This window comes from Alligator mississippiensis, chromosome 1, assembly GCF_030867095.1.
Source record: "Alligator mississippiensis isolate rAllMis1 chromosome 1, rAllMis1, whole genome shotgun sequence".
Lineage (NCBI taxonomy): Eukaryota > Metazoa > Chordata > Crocodylia > Alligatoridae > Alligator > Alligator mississippiensis.
Genome location: NC_081824.1, coordinates 229,276,964 through 229,299,431, shown reverse-complemented (window position 1 = coordinate 229,299,431; position 22,468 = coordinate 229,276,964). Strand labels below are relative to the sequence as shown.

At 42.1% G+C, this 22,468-nt stretch overlaps 1 protein-coding gene across 5 annotated transcripts in view; it reads right to left on the bottom strand.

Annotated features, from left to right (window-relative positions):
* The window catches only part of RALGAPA2 (Ral GTPase activating protein catalytic subunit alpha 2), a 374,428-nt gene that overhangs the window by 148,359 nt on the left and 203,601 nt on the right, over positions 1-22,468 (bottom strand). For all 5 annotated transcript variants that reach the window (XR_009458933.1, XM_019491013.2, XM_059720247.1 and 2 more), the window contains exons 24-27: positions 20,431-20,559; positions 10,840-10,968; positions 9,508-9,566; positions 2,449-2,557 (exon numbers count right to left, since the gene is read on the bottom strand). Coding sequence is in view for 4 of the 5 variants with exons in the window: in XM_019491013.2 (XP_019346558.2) it covers positions 2,449-2,557; positions 9,508-9,566; positions 10,840-10,968; positions 20,431-20,559 (426 nt within the window). In the remaining variant the exon portion in view is untranslated. The remainder of the gene's footprint in view (positions 1-2,448; positions 2,558-9,507; positions 9,567-10,839; positions 10,969-20,430; positions 20,560-22,468) is intronic.

Genomic DNA, 22,468 nt, shown 5'->3' with positions numbered 1-22,468 from the left:
TATAACTAGGGACCTACCTAAATTGTGGCGAGACAAAGGGATTGTTATAGCCTGCTTGCAGTGTGCAGAGCCCATTTTGCAGGCATATCATGGCCCTGCCCCTCAGTGCTGATTGGAAGAGAGGCCCCACTGGGGAAAGGAGGGATGAAGGGGCATCTGCCAACTTGTCTGCTGCCCTTCGGGCCAGTGCTTTCCCCTCCTGGCATCAAGGACCTCCCAGTGAGGAGTCAGCATTTAATTTTAATTTTGTTGTTGTTGATTTCATGGACAATCCTGGCTTTCGCGGTTTCCACGAAACCATGAATTAAGTAGGTCTCTAAATTATAACAAATGTATACATTTAATGTATACAGAATCTAATTAATGGGGGGAGGGTGTCATCTTAAATTCACAGTTGTCTTGGAGTCAAGTACATATGGTACTTACTGATAACACATTAGTAAAAAGTGTCAGCAGATTTATTAAATAATATTATTTAGCATTTAAAAACACCTGTGAGTTCATTCTATTTGCTACAAGCAAACACTTCCTTAATACTTATGCCAAAAACTGTTACACTGAGTAAAATCACCTCCCCTGCCGGGTCTACTAATTACCAATTGTTTAGAATGATACCTGAAGTCATTCAACACTATCTCAGGGAATCTCCTTCCTACCATCAAAACTTATTTTCAGATGAATGTCTCATCTTAGCCAGGGTTTTAGGTTGTAGCCGTGTTGGTCTAAGGACATAGGCAGACAAGGTTCCTTGGGTGAATTTGATATTTTTTATTAGACCAACCCAAATAGTTGGAGAATATTTACTAAGCAAGCTTGCAGGTTCAAAAACCCTTCGTCAGGCTAAGGAAGTTTCAGCAGTTGGTGTGTGCTCTTCCTGGATGGAATGAAAAGTAAAGAAGCCAGGGGCTGGGCTGGGGAGCCAGTTGCCAGGCAGATTATAATGTATCAAAAATCCAATGTCTATGTTTAGTCCCTGATCTCTAGTATCCAGGAGGTTGATGAAATGGAGCTCATAAGGCTTGTCTCTGGGAAGTGTTGTGTAAGTTTCCCTTGAGGATCAGGACTGAGAGATTGGAGAGAGAGTGGCCCTCCTGTGAGAAATGTGCCCCCACCGGTAATTGGGTATTTCTGTCTTTGATGGATTTCCGGTGTGCGTTCATTCTGACCATGCCATGACAAGAAATGCAAAACCTGCCAACACATCTCCACCACCCCCACAATTACTACACCCCACAACAGAGCCATCAGCATCCTTGGATCTTACAGCTTCACCTCCAGAAATGTAATATACCTCATCCAATGCACCAAATGCCCTGATGGAAAATATGCAGGAGAGACCAAACAACAACTGTGCACCAGAATGAACACACACCGGAAATCCATCAAAGACAGAAATACCCAATTACCGGTGGGGGCACATTTCTCACAGGAGGGCCACTCTCTCTCTAATCTCTCAGTCCTGATCCTCAAGGGAAACTTACACAACACTTCCCAGAGACGAGCCTATGAGCTCCATTTCATCAACCTGCTGGATACTAGAGATCAGGGACTAAACATAGACATTGGATTTTTGATACATTATAATCTGCCTGGCAACTGACTCCCCAGCCCAGCCCAGCCCAGCCCAGCCCCTGGCTTCTTTACTTTTCATTCCATCCAGGAAGAGCACACACCAACTGCTGAAACTTCCTTAGCCTGACGAAGGGATTTGAACCCGAAAGCTTGCTTAATAAATATTCTCCAACTATTTGGGTTGGTCTAATAACAGATATCAAATTCACCCAAGGAACCTTGTCATCTTAGCCAGAGCATTTATAGACTACCAGGAACTTATTATTCCTTAACAAAGTCCTACTCCTTCATTACATGTCTTCAGCATAGTCAAAGAAGTTGTATCTAATAAGCAACTGTACTGTGCAAGGATAAAAATCTTTTTATGATTCATTCACTCTCCTCACTAAAATTTGAAGTAAAACCATTTCATTAATTTCATTTCAATTGTGTACACATGGGCTGTGCTTTAGGGATGATGGGGAAATGCTTATTTTTCAGTATGTTCTTTGCATTTAACCGTAAGTATCTCCAGCAACAGAGTGGCCAACTCATATCTGTGCATTTTCTTTTCTTTTTTTATGTCTTTGGTGCAGCTGGAAAACATATAGAGGGGTCCTAAAAAAAACCTTCAAAAGAAAGGAAAAACTGCTGAGCAGTTCCACGCACAGCAAATTCCTCTGTTTTTAAAAAAATATTTAAAAGCCAAATATGCATAGACTATTTTGAACCTACTGAACAGTATACACACTTTTGCAGAAGAACCAATCATCAGAATGCAACACTCATCTTGATCCTGAGTCAGAAAAGCATGTAAGTACATAACTGGTGAATTTTCCAAGTAATATTTTCATACACCTTCCATCTGTTAATCATAGATGTATTCCATTTTAATACCTTTAGTGTCACACCTATAACATTTATTGCATCCTTCACTTGGGGGTGGTTTGTGCATTGTGTTAATTCTTCACATATCCAAACTCCAAGACAGCAAACAGCTATACACCTTTTTTCAAACAAAAAAAACCCGATTTAGTTATGAACTTAAAACCATATCCTCTTCCTTAACATTTTTCACTTTCTGAACTATATTTAGAAGACTTCACAACCATTTTTCAACAAGAAACTACAAGCCAATTCACACTGACAGAAGATTTTATGGCTAATTGATGAAAGAATCAGAAAGGCAGCTTTAATACAGAACATCAACAGACCATGAAAAAAATTTAAACAGGTAATGGAGCATAAACACCTAGATGGGATTTTTAAGAACTATATAGTACTGGGCTAACTCTGATTCTATTGAGGCATAGGGGAGTGGATTCAATAGGAGCAGACTTAGGGCAATGCTGAACACTTCAGAAAAACCCATCCCTAAATTTCCCTGTCAGCTAGAAAGGTTGAGAAAGGGCCCACTGAGCCAGAGCACTCTCCCCTCTAACCTCTTGTAATCCCTAAAAAACAGTAACTTTGGAAGGAGAAGGGAAAGGAAGAGAGCTCCTCAAATATTCAGAGAGACTCCTTACAAAGCAAAGCAGGTATTAGCAAAACCTCTAATGACTGTGGAAAGGCAGGAAAACATACTTCCTGCCAAATATTTCTTAGGAATTTTCTATCCTTTTATAACAGATAGCTGGTGAAATAGAAATGAACTACAGAGAGTGATTATAACCAAGATCTATTTCCTTCTCCTGCCCAGGCACATGACAATATCAGGGGATCTGTCTTCTCTGCAGTGACTGCAGTTTGTGTAGTTTGGCCTGTGCTAGTTTTAACTTAGCTAGCTTGGGTTTCACCAGCAGAATACCTGTGGCAGCCCAGGGCCCAGCAAGAGCTGGAAAGTTCACTCAAGAAGCTGGGTAAGTATTTGGAGAGTTAACCCATGTTGGACACTATGGTACCACAGCTACACTGTTGGCAGTACCAAAATTACCTAGTTTAAAACAAACCCAGGCATGTCTACATGAGTGGAATGAAGCGTAGTTTAGATATACCCAGAAGGCTATACTTCTGTCATATGACATGACTCCAATGGCTATGGTTGCATCTTTCTCTTTAAATAACATCTTCTAAAACAAAACATAATATCAGCAAAAACATCAACAATAAATTAAGATAGCATTTAAAAAACCAACAGGAAAGTTAGGACAGAGATCTGGGTCAGACAATCAGGACCTCCAATGGATATCAGAGCAAACAACTGTCAACTAGTATCTCTGCATATCATCGGCGTCCTGATCACAGCTGCTTGTTTTTAAACCGCTCCTTTTACAATACTTGCTACAACTACTGATGTAGCTCTACATAATGTCTGAGCTTGCTGATTCTGGCTGGTTTTCACGCTCAATGAAAACTCAGTGCACTTCCAGTCCACTTCTGGGTCTGCTGGGGAGCACGTGGGTGGCAACCCACGCTGTCCTGGCTCAGCAACTGATGCCTCTTGGGTCTGTGGGGGCACCCATGGTCCCCCTGCGGCTGATCACCGAGACAGAGGGAGCACAGGGGGGCCCCCCTGCACGGTCCCTGGCAGACCCAGAAGTGGACTGGAAGTACTTGGAGGGCACCCCCTCACACTCCTGTGGGATGCTCCATCTGCCCCAGCATCGCAGCGTTCACAAGCCGTGCTGGTACCTCAAGATACGCAGAAAAAACTTTTAAAGCTGTGCCCATGTCCAAGTTGCTGATTCTCTGAATCAGCATCGAATCTTCAGATTAGGATTTGGCTGAATAGAATGAGGGACAGCGATCCGAATCAACAAAATGAATCACTATCCCCAATTTGGGTTGAATGCGAATAGAATAGGGCCTACTTTGCACACCCTTAGTACAGATGACAATTTTTCTTTATAGCTGAAATCTTGTATTCTCTCTGACTTGTAACTATGATTGCTTTTTGGCATTTCTGTCATCAGCTTCCTTTAATATGAACGTCCAGGAATTTAGTTCTACAGTTACTTCAGAATACAAGATGAGGTTTTTTCCCCACAATCAGCATGGGGGAAAAGTCCCTTGTCTTACATTCACATACAAGGATACCTCATTAAACACATGGTGAGCCACTACAATGAAAGTGTTTCAACTTCCTCTTCACTCTCACAGCTCTGCTGTGCCTTTCTTTCCCATTCCCAATTATTTCTATTGCTTCACCAGCCTTAAATGTCTGTCAAACAGCACCAAATGGAGCCCTTCCATGAGGTGGAGCCAAATCAGGTTGTCCTGTGCCTCATTTGCATATATATTTTTGGAGAATTCCAGCACTTGTGACAAGAACACCTGGTTCCAGTCATAAGTGGGGGCTAATTAACGCTTGGATCCTTTGTAGAGGGGTATCTGGACTATACACACACAGGGCTCCCATACACACGTGGGGAGCCTGCTCCAACATGTTGGAAATCAATTGAGTCTGCTGGAACACCGAAACTGATGTGCTCTGGCAGCCCTGCACATCGTGTATATCAGCATCACCGCGTGTCTCCACACCGACAAAATGGTGGCAGTGCGCTTTGAAATAAAACACGCCCAATGAGCTTGATTTCAAAGTTCCCTGCTGCCATTTTTTCAGCATGGTGATGCAGTAGTTTAAAAAAAATGTAAAATGCATCAATTCTGGATGAACTAAGTCTATGGGTACCTGTAGGAATTTGTTGATATATAAATTACTACAGGTATGTTTATTTCAAGGTCAGTGTTTTCAAATGTGCCCCTCACTTCCAGGTACTCAGGGAGAACAGGGTCTGACAATAAGGGTGGGAACGGGCTGCAGGAGAAAAAGGTGGGGGGGGGGACAGTGGGCAAGGGGGATACCTGACCCCCCAGATTTAGTTTCCCTACTGTAGCAGTGGGAAGGGGACAAATTCAACGGAAACCTCCAATAATTAGATTCAATAGCTGGACATTTGTAAGAAAGTTATAAAATTTCAGTATATAATATCTAATTATTGGGGGATTGTCATCTAATATTCAAGTAAATATAGTAATAGTCATTGGCTTAAGCAGTTCCTTGGGGCTAGCGTTTAGGATTTTTTCCTTTCACACACAAACTTTTCTGAATGGGCAACTGTCCTAAATTACAATTAGATGTTGCACTGTTTTAACAGCGCATAAATATAGATGCTTTGAAATGTCCAGTATTATATTTTTTAAAATCAAGTTATTTTCCAATTTAATGGCTTCTGAACTAGCCCAGTTTGTACATGACCTTAAGAAGTCTTCACAAATATTCAAGATTGATCCATGATCCTCTTAGCTAATGAAAACCAGTCAAAAGCAAATATTATTAATTAATAAAGAAAATAATTAAAGCCTCCCCTCCTCATAAAAAGCCTGAAAAATGAGCATCTTCCTATTCCTGTAAAAGATGATATTTCATGAAAACAGCCTTTCTAATTATCACCCCATCTTCAAATTAGGCAAAATCATCAACAATCATCATGTTACTTGCAGAATTGGGTCTTCAGTTATGATGAAAATGTCATTTGTAGAGAAAGTGCGTACTGAATTAAAACATATCAAGTCTGATCCTGCTTTCACTAAAGTCAAAGGCAGAACTCCCATTGACTTTGTGAAATACTGGACAAGAACCATAGCAGTTTTTCGGTTTGTTTTCTTAACTTTGCTCTTTGTCAGTGAACATACACACTATTATTTACACGTATTGTTTAGTGATTCCTTTCATTTAGAATTCTTGAAGAAACCTTTCAAAATTAAAAATGGATATACTAGCTAGTAAGATCTGATAACTTCTGGATCTATGGGCACATTCACACAAGTGTGCGCATGTGTCTTGCAGTGTTTCAAAGACCTGTGAGACGCTGCAAGAGGCACGTGCAGGAACGAAAAAAATGTTCCCTGCACTGCAAATTTGTGGCACGGGGGCAAAAAAACTGCAGGGGAAAAAATGGAACTATGTCCTGAGGCAACTGGAGGCTTGGTTCTCCACAGAGATGCCCTGGTAGTCAGCCAGAGGGTCTCTATGGCTGGCCCTTGCCTCGGTGCTGAAGCATGCAGGGCAGGCAGCGTGTCAGCCACAGGGAGCTGGACCTGGGCTCCTGCCAGTAAATAGGGGGAGGGGGGCCTGGAGTAGTGGGGAGAGGACCATGGGGGAACCCCTGCTGGCCCCGCTCACTCCCCCAGCCCCCCAATAGCTGCCCCACACGGACCCATCCCCCGCCTGCCCCCCCAAGACCTCCTGATGGTTGCCCCGCCCAGCCCCATCCCCCGCCTACCCCCTGAGTCTCCCGTATTGCTGCCCCCCCGGCCCCGTCCCTCCCCTCCCCCTGAGCCCCCCTGATAGCTGCCCTGCCTGGCCTAATCCACTACCTGCCCCCTGAGCCCCCCCAATCACTACCCTACCCCCTGCCTGCCCCCCATCCCCCACTCATCACTGCCCCACCTGGCCCCAGCATCCTGGCAATTAAAAAAAAAAAGCCAGCACTCACTAGCAGTAGTAGCTGCCGTTGGGGTCACTGGGGCCAGGTGGCAGAGCCCCCCCATGCAGCACAGGGCCCGGGTAACACCTACGGCAGCCCCAACTGCCTGAGATTGCGTGGAGCCGCACGGTGCCCTGCCGACCCCGGCCACACCCGCATGATGGGGTAGTGGCAGTGCGGATGCCAGGCAGCCGGGGCCAGGCCCCACTGCCTCGTCTTGCATGGGGGAGGGGGGTTCTGCCATGAGGCCCCAGTGACCCCCACAGCAGCTGCTACTGCCAGTGAGTCTGGGGCTTTTTTTTTTTGAGTCCTGGACTGCTGGGGCCAGGCAGGGGGGTGGGTGGGGGGCATCATAGATGGGGTTGGGTGGGGGGGCACTAAGGGAGCCCCACTGCTCCCCTGCTGAATGGGGAGGGCTCTGCCACATGGCCCCAAATCCCCCACAGCCCCTGCTACTGCAAGGTGAGTGTGAGGATTTAAAAAAAAATTTCTTTTTAAGTGCTGGGAGACTGGGGTCAGGTGGGGGGCAGCCATTGTGGGGGCTGGGGGTGCAAGCAGGGAGTGGGGATAGCAGGACAGCCATTGGGAGATCTGGGGAAGTGGGCAGTAGGTGGACCGGGGGGGCAGCCATCGGGGGTCTGGGGATGCAAGCAGGGGTGGGGCAGCCATCAGGGTGGCTGCAGGAGCTGGGCCAGGCAGGGTAGCAATTCAGGGGGCTAAGGGAGCAAGTGTGGGTGGGGCATGTGGGCCTTGCAGGGGGCCCTGTGGACCCTGTTGGGGGGGGGAGGGGCTGTAGCCCCTGTGGGGGGGCAGCTAAACATATAAGTATTTAGAATTCATTTCATTATGATGATAGAGACACTGGTGGGCTTCCAAACTGCTTTAACACTGTAGATATATCAATAAAATATTGCCCAACTGATCGCGGTCTCTCTCTCTCTCTCTCTCACTCTCTTGCTATAGTGGTCTTTTGTTCTAATTGTGGAAGAATATGGATTTCGGGGTATTTTACAGAGTGGCTTTGGGAATTTTTTATCAGGGATTTTTCAGTTTTCAAATAGGGAACACCAGAATTCCTGCTAGGGAGGCAAGTGGAAGGAGACAGGCAGAGGAGCCTGCTCAGAGCTGGCACCTTGGACCCAGCTGAAGGTGGCTGACCTCCTGGCCACCTGGGGCCAGGAGGACATGCTTTGACAGTTCAAAGCAGGCCACCACACCCAGAACATCTTCTGGGTGATAGCTGTCCAGATGGCTGGGCACGGGGCAAACCTGGCACTAGTGCCACACAAAGGCCAACTCTGTAGCCACAGCACATTGGCAGCTGGCCCAAAGGAGCATATGCTTCTACTGGCTGTGCAGTCCCCACCCAGGTCTGGCAGGTGCACAGCAGGTCACAGCCAGGCAGCAGCCCCCACTGCCAGACTGCTGCAGTGGGTAGAGGGTGCAGGAAACTCTCAGGGCTGCTTCAGCAATCCAGCTGGCACAAGGGGTTGTGTTTCCAGGTACCAATTGGCTGGGCCCCAGAAGCTCCTGAGAGTGAGCAGCCCTGAGCTACTTGACAGGGCAACTTTTTATACTGTTGGGGATAGCACAGGTGCTGGCCCCAGGCTCTAGCTCCCCCTGGCTGCAGATCCTGGAGAAGCCAGACAGGGTTATTTTGCCCCAAGTGGCACAATCTGCCCCACACCAAAGTGCATGTCTAGGCACGTATGCTGAGGCAAAAAGCCCTGGCTCAAATTTGCACCTCTTCTTTTTTGAGCTGCTGCAAGCATGCGTGCTTGCATGTGTGGATGTGCCCTATGAGTACATACATGCTGACTCTTGATGAAATGGGGCACATAACTAAGTAGCTCCTTAAAAAGTTAGATTTACATACCCAGCAATGCTCCCCTCAGAGAAATCAGGATAAAATTAAACATACTGTATATACTGCAAGACATATTAAAAATGCCAGTGCAGTAACCTGTATGCCTGTCTTACATGTGTAAGATAATGTACTTGGCCTAACAAAATAATGAATAAAATGAAAAATATTAAAGCCAACAGTTGAAAAAGAAGTTTTTGTTTGAAGCAAAATATATTTTTTCCATTGAACATAATATCATATTAAAAAGGTGAAGGTATGAGGTACCTGTAGTCTAATAGTCCTAGGGATGATCTCACATGTATTGTCAATGACAGTATGATTTAGTTGGCTGAATGAATCACAAAACAAAACTTCAAAAGAGAAATCTTCCACTGAAATGTACTTTTTTACATTTAGGGTAACAAGGAATAACAGTAAAAAAAAACTCCACCAGATTACAGTACTCTTTCTAAAGAAATGTTTAAGTCCAAACCCTTTTTAAAACTTTGTAACATGCTTGGTTTCAAATATCCCCTCATGCCATCATCACCCAAGCTATTATTTTTAATACTTTTCAAGTTGAATGGCTTCTAAGAATTGTAACTTTCACACTCACTTATTTAAATTTTGATTTGCTTTCTTAAAACTTCACAATATTTTCTCTTTTATTCAGTCTTTTACCTTGCAGCTTCACTTGGCTCATCAGTGGCATTCTTCAATAAAATATTTATGAGGTAACACTAAAACAATAAAATTCATGAGAATAAGCACTTTTTCAAAAATACTTTTGTATTAATTCAAGTGTGTCAGATATTTCATTTTGACAGGGGCACAAGTGAAATAAATTTGGAAGTGTCAATGTATTACCATGGGATGTTTGCTTCTAATATATTTTCCAAGAGAACAACTTACGGGGTGTAAATAAGCCAAAATTTACAAACTTGCATGGCTTAATGGGGAACCTAAAATTACAAACAGGCAAAAAAATCTACTGGTAGCTGATTTTCAGTTGCTAAGCACTTGTTATTCCAGTTTGCTAGGAGTGCTCAATATCTCTTCAAAGTTAAAGTAATTTTAAATGTCTAACTATGGTCTTAAGTGTATATGCTTTGGGCAGCAACATTTGAAAATATTGGTGTACTTTGGTTCAAAAAACAGATTAGCCCAGAATCTGTCTTGTTTTAATGCATTTTTGACAAATCTCTCAGACTGATTCACATGTAGTTGAGAACACTAGATCATAACCATGGAATGAATAGGGTTGCAAGTCCTGTGATTTCTTCTTTTTCCACTTTCTAACATTCTATGTGGCATTTGAAGGGAATCCTACATCCTTATATAAATTCCACGGTGAATTACTGTGATATCTCATGATTACCAAAGAGAAAATTGCTATCAGAATCATGATGACCACTAGGGCTGACTTTAATTTCAATTAACAATGGTTTAATATTTTTTAAAGATGATTATTAAGGCCCATGAATTACAAAGCCCAACATCCACAACCAACACCCCTAAAGCCTTACATCCACATTTAGAGCAATTATTGTTACATGGAGTCTCAATTAATTTACTGCTCTGGGAAAAACATATTTTGAGCTAAATTCATGCCTCTCTCTTGCATAAAAGCTATTTTTTAATATTATATAAAAAGGTAAAAATAAGTAAAAATGAATTGCCCTAGTCTCTTGCAAGTATACGTTGCCACAGATGTACGTACATACCAGGAATAAATAAGAAGTGGCATTTATATATAACGTTAAAGTGAACTGACAGATCCCTGGCAGAAGAGTAGAAAACTAGGTTCTCTCTCCAAATAAGAAGTGACATAAAAAGTTAAAAGTATTTGCACCATATGTTTAGTTCATTGCTAATATGGAGTTATAAATTAGCAAGTTAACACTCATCAACTTGCAGGGTTTTTTAGTGCATGGTAAAAATAATCAAATTATTTAACTGAATGTAAAACTTCATTGGGTTAGGTAAGGATTTATTAATATAAAGTTACTTTACTTTGACATCAGCAGTTCCTGCGATGATACCACCAGCTTTCAGGATGGGTTGCAGGAGTGGGATTTCTTGGTAGATATTTGGAAAGCAAACAAGAGAACCAAGAATAGTATGAGCTTCTGAACGAGGGGCCTAGAGAGAAAATAGGTACAAACAAAAACACATCTTTTTCATAATGTTATAAAAATGACAAATTGTATGATATCGGTATCACGTAACATTATCAGTGATATGTTTAACATTCTTCATGCCTTGTATTGGACTTCTTTTCTGTTCGTTTTTCTTGTTGAATTTGTACATAAAACTCCTCCATCAGTACTAACCAGGCACCACCTCTGCGTATACAGCATAGTGATTTGATTACTTTACAATACAGATTCCATCTCGTTTGTTCTGTGTCTACATTCCTCGGGGTCCACTGTTTGACAAAAACAAAAGGCAGGCACCTGCCTCTTGAGCTGATAAAATGTAGCTCTGACTGACAGCAGTGACCACTCTTGGAAAACAGGCCACTACATATTAAGACCAGTGTTAAATTTTCACTTATCCTTGTCTATGTGTTTGTGTGCAATATATTATTAATAACTCTCTTAGATAGTTCTGTCGTTTCACAGTTGTTGTTATTCATGTTCCTTGAGAACAATTTAAAATACTTACAATAATCAGGAACTACAAACAGAATGCTATATGCTTTCTGAGCTGACATCAGGAGAATTTCAATTTTTGCTACCTTGAATTATTTCTCTCACTGAAAGCCTCAGATCTATATTGTATATTCAACCTAGTGATGCAGAAAGGTCTGAAATGCTAGATGTTTTTGTGCAGTATCATAGTAATTTTGCATAGACGATGCTGTATGTACCACAAATAAAATACTTAGCTTCATTCTATTAACCCCAAAATGTAAGCCTCCTTTTAAAAATGGACACTAACTTATTAATTTAAAATAAAATCCTTAAGATTTGGGGAACTCAGTAGGCTGTTTAAAGCCCACATTTAGATGTTAAACTCTAAATTTGGCATTACTTAATATTTGCATGCATTTAAGTCCTGATTTGGGCATCTAATTCTAGAACTTGAACCATTTATTCAGCTGCCAATGTCTGAAAAAAGGAAATTGCTTACTGGTAACTGAGTTCTCTAACGTGCTTTAAAACACAGACATTCTCACATGTTGGTGGGGTTAGACCCTGAGCCTTTTGTCTGGAAACTACTTTTTGCCACCCTCCTGCACCTAGAGGATAAAGGATGGAAAGCATTTTAGCTTTTCAGTTTCCTTTCAATGGGAGAGTCCTAGAGGGGCAGACTCTGAGGCAGGACAGTAGAATTTCAATGTGTATGTGCACGCATATATATGGAAAAACACATCCCAAAAAACTTCAGCTAGTGGTAGTTTCCTTTTCTCCTTTTGAGTCCATGCGCACATTCTCACATGTGGGTGGCTCCAAAAGCTGTGCCTATAACATATGGAGAGGGAGACTCAGCATCTCTTCAGGCAGTGATTGACAGGAGCACCATCCTGCCAAAACTGCTGTCATTCCAGCAGGACTCCACAATAGTAACCAAAAAAACTTGCACTTTTTTTTAGCACAGTGAAAAGAACTATTGAACTAAAAATAAAGCTTCACTGGGTTAGGTAAAAAATTATTAATACAGTGTTACTTCACTTTGACATCTTCAGTTCTTGTGATGATACCGTCAGCTTTCGCAACAGATTGCAGTACTGGGATTTCTTGGTAAATATTCGGAAACTTTAGCAAAGGTGTGAAGTGAATTGCAGTCTCTGGTCTATACAAATGTCTAACATAAGACCCTGCAGGAGGAGGCACTGCAAGGTGCCTGTACTCTATTGGAGTGTCTGGGGATCACAGATGGTCCTTTGCAAGTTCATGAGAGTCTGATATTACTGGAAATCCAACTGGAGAGTCTTTGACATGAAATAGCTGATGCGCTGGACCCTTCCACTTTGACTGAAAATTGATGTGGGGACCTGCAATCCTGTGGTTTGCAATCCTGTGCAGGTAGCAGGCCAGAGATCTTTTCACATCCAAAGCGTGAAGGGTTGCCTCAGGCTCTGAATCATGCAGCTTTGAGAAAAAAGACAGATAATGAAATTTGCTAAGCTGAAACTCAGAAACCGGGTGAGTATGAAGAATCACCTTGTCCAACTATAAGATGGTATTATGGGAGGTCTACCATTAGAGCTTGGTTCAGAGTAAATTGCTTGGTAGAAATGATTACCACCAGGAGGGCTGTCAAACAGACTGCCATTCACTTAAACTGTGATCGCGTATGCACTACAAGGGCCAGATTAATATCCCATTGAGGAACTGGATCTTTGACACATGAGAGGCCCTTTGACAATGCTTTTAGAAACTCAATGTGACAGAGTGGGAGAAACATGTCAGCTTTCCATCGTGGGGGTAAGTTAAGTTCACCATCCAGAGAACCTTATTGCTGCTTCCAATACCAACAATAAAATAGCTGGGTAAAAATACTGAAACTCCACTTCCTACAGCAGGACTATATACCTCTTGTTAATATGCTTCTCAAGTGATAGGGATAAGGTAGGAGAGTTCCAAATGACACAGGCCAGTAGAAGAATGGCTTAAACTGGCAGTATTACTTTCAAAGGGCTGGGTTAGCATAGAATGACAGTCAATGATTGCATTGAAGTTTCAGTTGTTTCTTTTTAAAAGAGTTTGAAGTCTGGGAAAGAGACCTAAGGATGTCTGGGAAACCTTCAGCTTCATCTGCCAAAGGGTCAGATGGAGGCATGGTTTCTGGAGAAAGGAACAGCTTTCTCACTTTTTCTTGCAAGGATGAGTGTTCCAGATTAACAAGATGGAGGCAAGTAGGATCTGTATATCCCTTGAGGAAGAAGCACACAACCTCAAATAACAGGAACACTGGATTAGTTCCATGGGTAAAGGCTTGATCCAAAGCCATGTGCCCCAGGGGAATACAGTGGTCAGCTCTGAATAGATTCTGGCACTATGACACTGGAAACAACTGTTCACACGATGATTAATTCTGTAAGACCCTCAGCAACAGGAATGTTGGAATGGGTCAGGGTCAGTGTCAGAACAAGATACTGTACACTGAAGGGCAGTGTCAATGGACCTGGAGGATAAGAAGGGTGAATAAAAATCAATGATTTAAAAAAAATTAAATATCTATTTTTTAAAATTTAAATCAGATTGTTTTGATTTTATTTAAATTAGAATTAAGTTTTCCTTTTAAAATCTACCATCTTAAAATGAAATTTGAATTTAATAAAGCATAGTCTAAAGGATAAATTTAGGATAATCTATTAAAATAATTTAAATAAAATAATCTATTGGGTCAAGGAGCATCTACTAAAAACTCTGGAGTTAAGGCTAATTTTCTTCTATAAACGAATGAGAGGAAAAACCATCTAACTTTTGAGGTCAAGCTTTAAAAATATGGCACAATATTTCACATATCAGAGGCTTGGCCTTGCAAGGGATGCAGGGTTTCTACTACTGGATGCAAAGGATCAGCAAAGTCCTCACAGTTATTGGAACCTGGCCTCTGACTCCAGCAGACAGCATCATCTGTACTCATTGATCAGGATTATACATTGAGCTCACCTGGATGGTATCAAACTCCTGTTTTAGTCTCTCTGCTTGAGCTCTGATTAGTTCAGATAATAAATTATGAATATTTATGATTCTGAATCCATAATGGAGGCTTATTCTTTAGCCCAGCTCATGGAAAAACAACCATCTGCTCAGTAACTACCAACTCCCTGCTTCTGAATGATTCTGGGTACTTCAGTTCAATGGCCTTTCTTGGTCCTTTTGCATATGTACAGAGATGTAAACAATAACTTCTAAAGTGCTCTACTCTCTCTCTAAACTACAATTCTGCAGCACACAAGGCAACAGCAGAAATCGTGGATTTCAGCAGAAATCGGAGAAGGGTTTTGTTTTTTGCGGGTGGGTTACAGTTACAGTCTTCGTTTGTTGCTAGTTTCTTATGTGAAGGAGGGAGAGAGAGCAGAGAAGGAGCAGTGTGCTCAACAGAAAGACCAACACCGGGCTCCAGATAGTATAGGAAAAGGAACAACTTTCTGTGAAGAAAAGATCAGTCTTGATTTCAACACCTGGAAACTGGAGGAAAAAACTGCCATAGCTGCAGAAATTTTGAACGTTCATCATTTGTAATGTCTACAACTTTAGAATCATCGACTGGTACCACCAGCAGTAGTGCAACTAAATACACCTCAGACAGTGAATTCCCTGTATCCAAAAAGAGACTTTCTTCACTATCAAGTAAAACTATGGATGACTTAATAATCAGGACCAGGAAAGTCCAGCAAGACAGCATAGATGAAAAGATTGCTCAGTTCATTTATGCAAGAGATTCTCTCTTTTGCCTTGTTCAGAACAAACTTTTCACTGACATGTTCAATCATTATGACCAGGTTACACTCCACCCAGCAGAACAGCTATTGCTGGAAGGCTTTTGGATACAGTGCATGAGAAGGAAACTAAACAGTATGCAAAAAACATGAAGGGAAAAGTGTTTATTTGCGTGTTGATGGATAGAGCAATGTACACAACAATCCAGTAATATGTGTTTGAGTGACAACAGAAGATGGGATTGTTTATCTTACAGAAACAATTGATACATCAGGAAATGCCCATACTGCAGATTTTTTTTTAAGGTAGCAGTAAAAGCAATAACAAACTATGAGCACAAGTTCAAGTATCATGTGCGTAGCTCTGTCACAGATAATGCTGCAAATGCTGCAAAGATGAGAAGAAACTTAAAAGAAGATAATGAAGTAAACTTGAACCTTTTAACATATGGGTGCAGTGCTCATTTGATGCATCTTTTAACCAAAGATTTAAGTACTCCAGGAATAAAGGGAAATGCTGTTGGAATAGCAAAATACTTCTGTAACAACTAGTTTGCTTCAGCTTCACTGAACGGAGCTGGGCAATACAGGTTAATTCTTCCCTAAAATGTATGCTGGAATTCAGTGGTTGACTGCTTTGAGCTATTTATTAAGAACTGGCCTATTCCAATGATCATCTGTGAAGAAAATCATGATAATACTGATGGAAGTATCATAGCTAGAATAGTCAAAACACTGGACTAAAAAGCAATATAGAAGATATACTGAATACATTAAAACCTGTTTCCAGAGCCTTGGACAAACTACAGAAAGATTGCTGCCTTCGTGCGGCTTCTGTTGAAACTTGGAAAGAACTTCAAGAAACATCAAAGCAAGAAATACCCACCAGTAAAGTTACATTGCAAGCAGTAAAGAAGTAGATGGATCAAGCATTTACTCCACCTTATTTTCTTGCTGATATTCTTAACAAAAAGGGTAGATGCTTAACTGTCGAAGAGGAAAATGTTGCTATGACATGGACATCTACCAGTGACCCATCAGTCATACCAACCATAATGCATTTCAGGGTTAGATGTGAATCATTCAAGCAGTAAGTTTGCAAAGGATATTTTAAAGAAAGTCACAGCACTGAACTGGTGGAGTCACTAGCAAAGCACCTGGAACCAGAGATTGCAGTTGCCTCTTCTGTTGGTGCAGAAAGAATATTTTCTTCATTTGGACTGGTTCATTCAAAGCTGAGAATTGACCAGGAGCTGAAAAAGCAGGAAAGCCTGTTTTTCTCTTCCAATGTATTACTAAAAAGGGGGAGGAGGATGAGGCTTATGAGTTCTAAAACTTTGAAAGAAAGGGGGTAACAATTTTCAAAATGGCCTTGGTAAAAAAATGACTGTCTAATTTTAAAGGGAATTAAACAAGTAGGAACTTAAGTTCAAATGATTTTAACTTAGGCATTCCAGACAATTTTCCCCAGGGTGACATGAAACAACTGGTTTAATTCAGAAATCACAGTTCATACTTCTAATACTATAACAGTTAATACTACTGTTTAATAAATTATTTGTAAATATGCACCATTTCATACTAAAATGAAGAATATCTAACAATCTGAATACGTTAAGCTATATATTTTTAAAATATATACATATATATCTAGTTTGTGTACCTAAGAAACGTATGTTCCAAATCTACTGCAAAACTGTATTTAGTTGTAAATGAACATATTTTAATTGTTGTATCAGTGAATGAAAACACACCTGTCTTTAAAAAACAAACAAACACACACAATAGGAAAGTTGATAAAAATACAGTTATTTAAATTGGGCTTTTGGCTTGTTCATTTAAATAATCTGATTTAAATCAATCCACCCTGCACAGAAGTAGGGACAGATGTGGAAAGTGAGAGAAGAGGCAATGCTGATGTCTGGATACATAGCGCTGAACAATGCAATGGTGCAGAAGAGAGCCCAACTAGAGCCAAGACAGCTGTAAAACAAGGATCCTCATGTACTAATGAGAGGCTCCATGGTACGGTAGAATCCATTTCTGAAGATGATGAAGGCACCTACTTTGAAGAGGACCTCTTTCCCCTGCTGTTATATGAGTCCTACTATGGTGCTGAGTGGCTCAGATGATGATTGTGAAGTGAGTGTCACCATACTCATATGTCAAAGGCATAAGGGCCAGAAAGTCAGTGATGGGTAGAATGGTCAATGTCAATAAGACTTTGGCCACTCGAAGGCAGGCCACGAGAGTGCTGCATGTGAAAACTGTGAACAGTGTCTCTTGCACAAAAATGCAAGACAATGGCTGTGGCAAAACTGGGTTGTGGTAACAAGACTGCCACAAGAAAAATCCAACTCTGCTAATGACTTGCAGCAACCCATTAGGTGTCAAGACAGTGGAGTGCTTGCAGTACCAAATAACAGACCCACACCATAAGATAACAGTCATGATAACAGTCTATCACAACCTTCTATCACACCTGAGCCAAAAAAATAAGTGATGGTTAAAAGTGTTGGAGAGACCTGACACACTAATCACATGTATATTTCCAAGCTAAGAAAGCCACAGAAAGGCTGAGCCAGTATTACTAGAGAAGGCAAGGAAACTACATATACAGGTCAAATGAACTAGCAACTAAAGACGACAAAAAATTAAATATACATTTCAAGCAAAACCTGTAAAAGGTGCATTGAGTACGGGCCAAGCCAAAGGGTGCATCTCTGAGAGAGATGCACCAAAACCTCTTTGGCAGGTTTCTCAAAGTTGTAAATTACTTCCTTCTATTACCCTTGCTCTACATTTTTTTCTGCTTCCCATCTCAGGCTCTCTCTACCATCCTGCAATTCCTTCCTACTGTCTTTCAAACTTGGAATGACTCACCTAACAAGTGCCCTCTCTCTCTCCTCCAGATCCCTCCTTAAAATTAATTGCTTCCATGAAAACCTTTCCTGTTTGGTTTAATGCTCTAGTCTCTTCTCAGACATGCTCCCTTATACTGTTGCCCCATTTACTTGTTTTGGTATGTTTTTTATTGTATTTCTGGCCCAGGAAAGGTTCTAACGTAATATTTCTCATGGCATGTTATACCCTTTTAGGACATCATAAGACAATTTTTTATTAATGCATCACACTGATGCTTATATTTGTTATGGGTTTTACTGCTACCTACCTGGGTGATGCTCCCCCTCTATGCGGCACTGGTCAGGCCGCAGTTGGAGTACTGTGTCCAGTTTTGGGCGCCGCACTTCAAGAGGGACGCGGGGAATCTTGAGAGGGTCCAGAGGAAGGCCACTACCATGATTAGTGGCCTTTGTGATAGACCCTACAGGGAGAGGTTGAGAGAGCTGAATCTCTTCAGCCTTCACAAGAGATGCCTGAGGGGAGATCTTGTGGCTGCCTATAAATTTATTAGGAGAGGTCAACGGGGAATAGGGGAAACGCTGTTTACTACGGCACCCCAGGGAGTGACGAGGAATAACAGGTGTAAACTAGTTGAGGGTGGATTTAGGTTAGATATTAGGAAGAAATTTTTCACAGTAAGGGTGGCCAGGAGCTGGAATGGGCTTCCAAGAGAGGTGGTGCTATCACCTAGCTTGGAGGTCTTCAAGAGGAGGCTAGATAGTCACCTGGCAGGGGTCATCTGACCTCGGTCCTCTTTCCTGCCAGGGGCAGGGAGTCAGACATTGTGGTCCCTTCTGACTCTACAATCTATGAATCTAATCCAATACCTCAGCTATGGCCTTGATCTTGTATGGTCAGATGCAGGGACAAACTCTTACATTTACATGACTCTCCTGGAAAATTAACGGTATCATGAAGTTGCAGATTCTACCTTTATGCATGAATTTTTATGATCATGTTCTGTTTTTATATTACAGTGATGTCACAGCCATCATGGCAACAAACAAAAGAAAACCAACCCTCTCAGACTCTTGCCCACAATGGGTGTTTGAGGGTCTTATATGTAAATTTGACATCAACTATACTGTTTAAAACAGTGTTAGAAGTAAAGCATGTGTACCAGAATTGACCAGAGACCAGCATATAAAAATGTTTACTATATAGACTCATATTCCAATGAAGCCATCTCAGAATGCCAAAAGCAAAGGGGTATTTGGCACTACAGATAACCTTTTGCATTATTTTAAATACATACAACATAGTAAGTATGACTGTTTTGTGAAATACCGGGTGGGTTTTTTGTGGGAGAGATTTTTTTTACATGTTTATATGAAGCACAATTTTAAAACATCTTGCAGTACTACTTGCCGGCAAGGTAAGCTTTTGATCCCTAAAAAGCTTTTTGATCTATTTTTGTGACAGCTCTGTACCAAACCAATGCCTGTATATACACTGATGACCATAAAAACAGGTCTATGCATAAGGACAAAACAACTCACAATATTCTGTTGTAATTGGAGATGATTTTTCTTCCTTCTCCTTTCATATGGTGTGCCTATTTCTGCTAACATATACCTGTACCCAAAGATCCAAACTTTCTTAACAATGTATGTCTTAAGAACTTATTCATATTTTTCAATCTAATATAAAAGCTTCCTATTTTAGCAAGCTTGTAAGAACTTTAACATTACCTTAAGCGCAGTGGTTTTCAACCTGTGGTCTATAGACCCCTGGGGGTCTGCAGATTATGTCTAAGGGGTCCACAAAAGATGACTATGATTAATCAAAAGTATGTGAATATCCAGTTACAATTCAAAGGGGGCCGCCCCTCTATTTGAAATTTATTGGGATTTTCAAATGAAAAAAGTTGCAAACCACTGCCTTAGCATGTTAGTAGTTATTCTGCATTTACATTTTTTTAAACTAAATGAAACGGTGTTATTATCCCTTATAAACTATAAGAAATTCTGTGCCATCAAAATGCTTTGTAGTTTCAATATTCATTCACTGTAAAACGCTAATGAGATTCTGAAATTCAAGTCCTGCTTTTAGTGTGTAAATGTTCTGCAATATTAGTGAGGATATGATTTCTCACACTTTGGCCTTTTGATGAAACACCTTTGCAATACTAGTATGTCACCTTATCCTACAATTTCACACATCAGCTGCCATGGTATCTGCCCCAAGAGCCCAGTTTCACATGGCACTAATGAGTCAACACCTGTTAGAGTGGAGAAATCTGAACCTTGTTAGCAACTGTGCACTCTCCTGGGAACTTGGATGTTGAGCATTGTCATACTCACCTCCAACATGTCTGTACTAAGAACTCTGGCTGCAGCTGTAATGAAGTCTCCTATCAGCATTGTAAAACCAGGTAAAGCCAAGAAGAAAAACCAGGGTGGACAGTACTTTATGACAGTATTTAAAATATCCTGAAAAGAAAGAGAAATGAACCCTTCAATTTTCCAGAAAAAAATAATCAAGACTATTTAACAATGAAATCTTACAATGCTGTTATCTGTTACAAAAATTAAGCAATAAGTTTTTATAGAAGTACTCAAATCTACATATTATTCAGCTCCCTGAAACACTGATCAGTTTCCTATTTCTTCACTAGAAAAACACATTTTCCAGAAAATGTACATTCCCTTTCTCTGTAACAATTCAAACCTTAGCTCTGACAAAAAGTCATGCTTTTTCTTATTTATAACCACATTTGAAAGGAAAGTAGCAATTTGTATAATTTGTGTTTCGTTATATGCTTACCAGATGTACCAAAATATTCAAGTTTGATAAACTGATATAGCATCAGAAATTAAATAAAGCTAAAATAATACTTCATAAGCATTCCCTGGCTACATAACATTAAATAAACAAGACTTCCTAATGCACTGTTTCTGAGTCATTCAAGATAGCAGCCTACAGCCAGTACCTTATTTCCATGATTAAACTTTTGTGTGGAAACTTTGTAGGATTTATAAAGATGTAATTGAGAAATGCACTAACGTTAAATGCAAAAAGAACCTGTAGACAACTTTCACAAAAATAAAATTGTTGCTATCTTTTATAAAAAATAACTTCCCTCCACCCCTAGGTGATAATCTGCTAAACCTAAACAGATATATTTCAAGGTTTTTTCCCCCAAGGATGAATACTTTTTTAAAAGAAAACATGTTTTTACCACTGTACCTGCTGCCGCTCAACCAGGAGATCACGCACCGCTTTCGCCCGGGCCCCAGATCTCGCCCACCTGGGCTTTGCTGATGCGCCCCGAAGTTTACCCCGATTGGTATCAAGGGGGACCCCAAAACTCGCCTGCCACAACTTTGATGATGTCTTCAGTGGGGGGGCTTCCCTTGGGGTATCCCTTGGTGCTGACACGTTCCTCCGCGGGCAATCTTGGGGCTCTGTCCTCCCCTACACCCCGGCCATTCGCCACCTTAGGGTCTTCCTCTTCTGGCCTCTACTCCATCCTTGCCTTGCCTCCCTCTTGCCTCAAACCTCTGGCCGTCAACAGCGGTCCTTGGGCCAGGCGTACCTCCAGCAGAGCCGCCGACTTGGCTCCTCCCTCTCCAGGGTGCCACTGGCCTCTTCGCTGCCCCTACTGGTGATGACGCGGTTACCCTCACCGTCGGCTCCGCGGTACAGGGCCTAGCCAGCCCCTTCCTGGGTACTGCTGCCGGCCCTGCCACCGGCTCCGCTGCTGGCTTCCCCACCGGCTGTGCCCCACCTCACGGAGCTGGCTCTTCCCCTCCACGTGCTGCTCCCGGCTGCGCTGCTGCACCGCTCGCAGCCGTCCTTGTCAGTTTCCTCCTCCGTCCCGCCCTCGGCGGGTGGCGGCTGCTTTCCCGCCTGTTGGGGCTCCGCGCTCCAGCTCTTTCCTCTCAGCCGCCCTGTTGTCTTGGCGGGGCCGCCTTTTGTCTCTCCCGGCCGGCGTGCCCCGCCCCTGCCGCTCAGCTGCAGCCGGATAAATGCCTGGTTGATGGCCCGCGCCAGCGCGTGGACTCCTTTTGGCTCCTCCGACCCTGCGGGAGGTAAGTGGGACCCTTTGCCGCCACGGGGGTCTCCCGGCATCCCCGCTGCCCTGGGACACAACCCCCCCCCCCCTTAAGATGCCTTGGGGCGCTCCTATTTTCCCTTCCGGGGTACATTGGGGGAGTTGTCTGCCTCGTTCGTCTGCAGTCCCCTTGCTTCGCCCGAGTTGCTGCTGTTGCACTTAGACAGGAAGTCCGCCACAGTGTTTGATTTCCCTGGCCTGAACACGATTTGGAACTTGTAAGGCTGTAGGGCCAATGCCCATCGGGTGATCCGGGCATTATCATTCCTGGCAGTGCTTAGCCA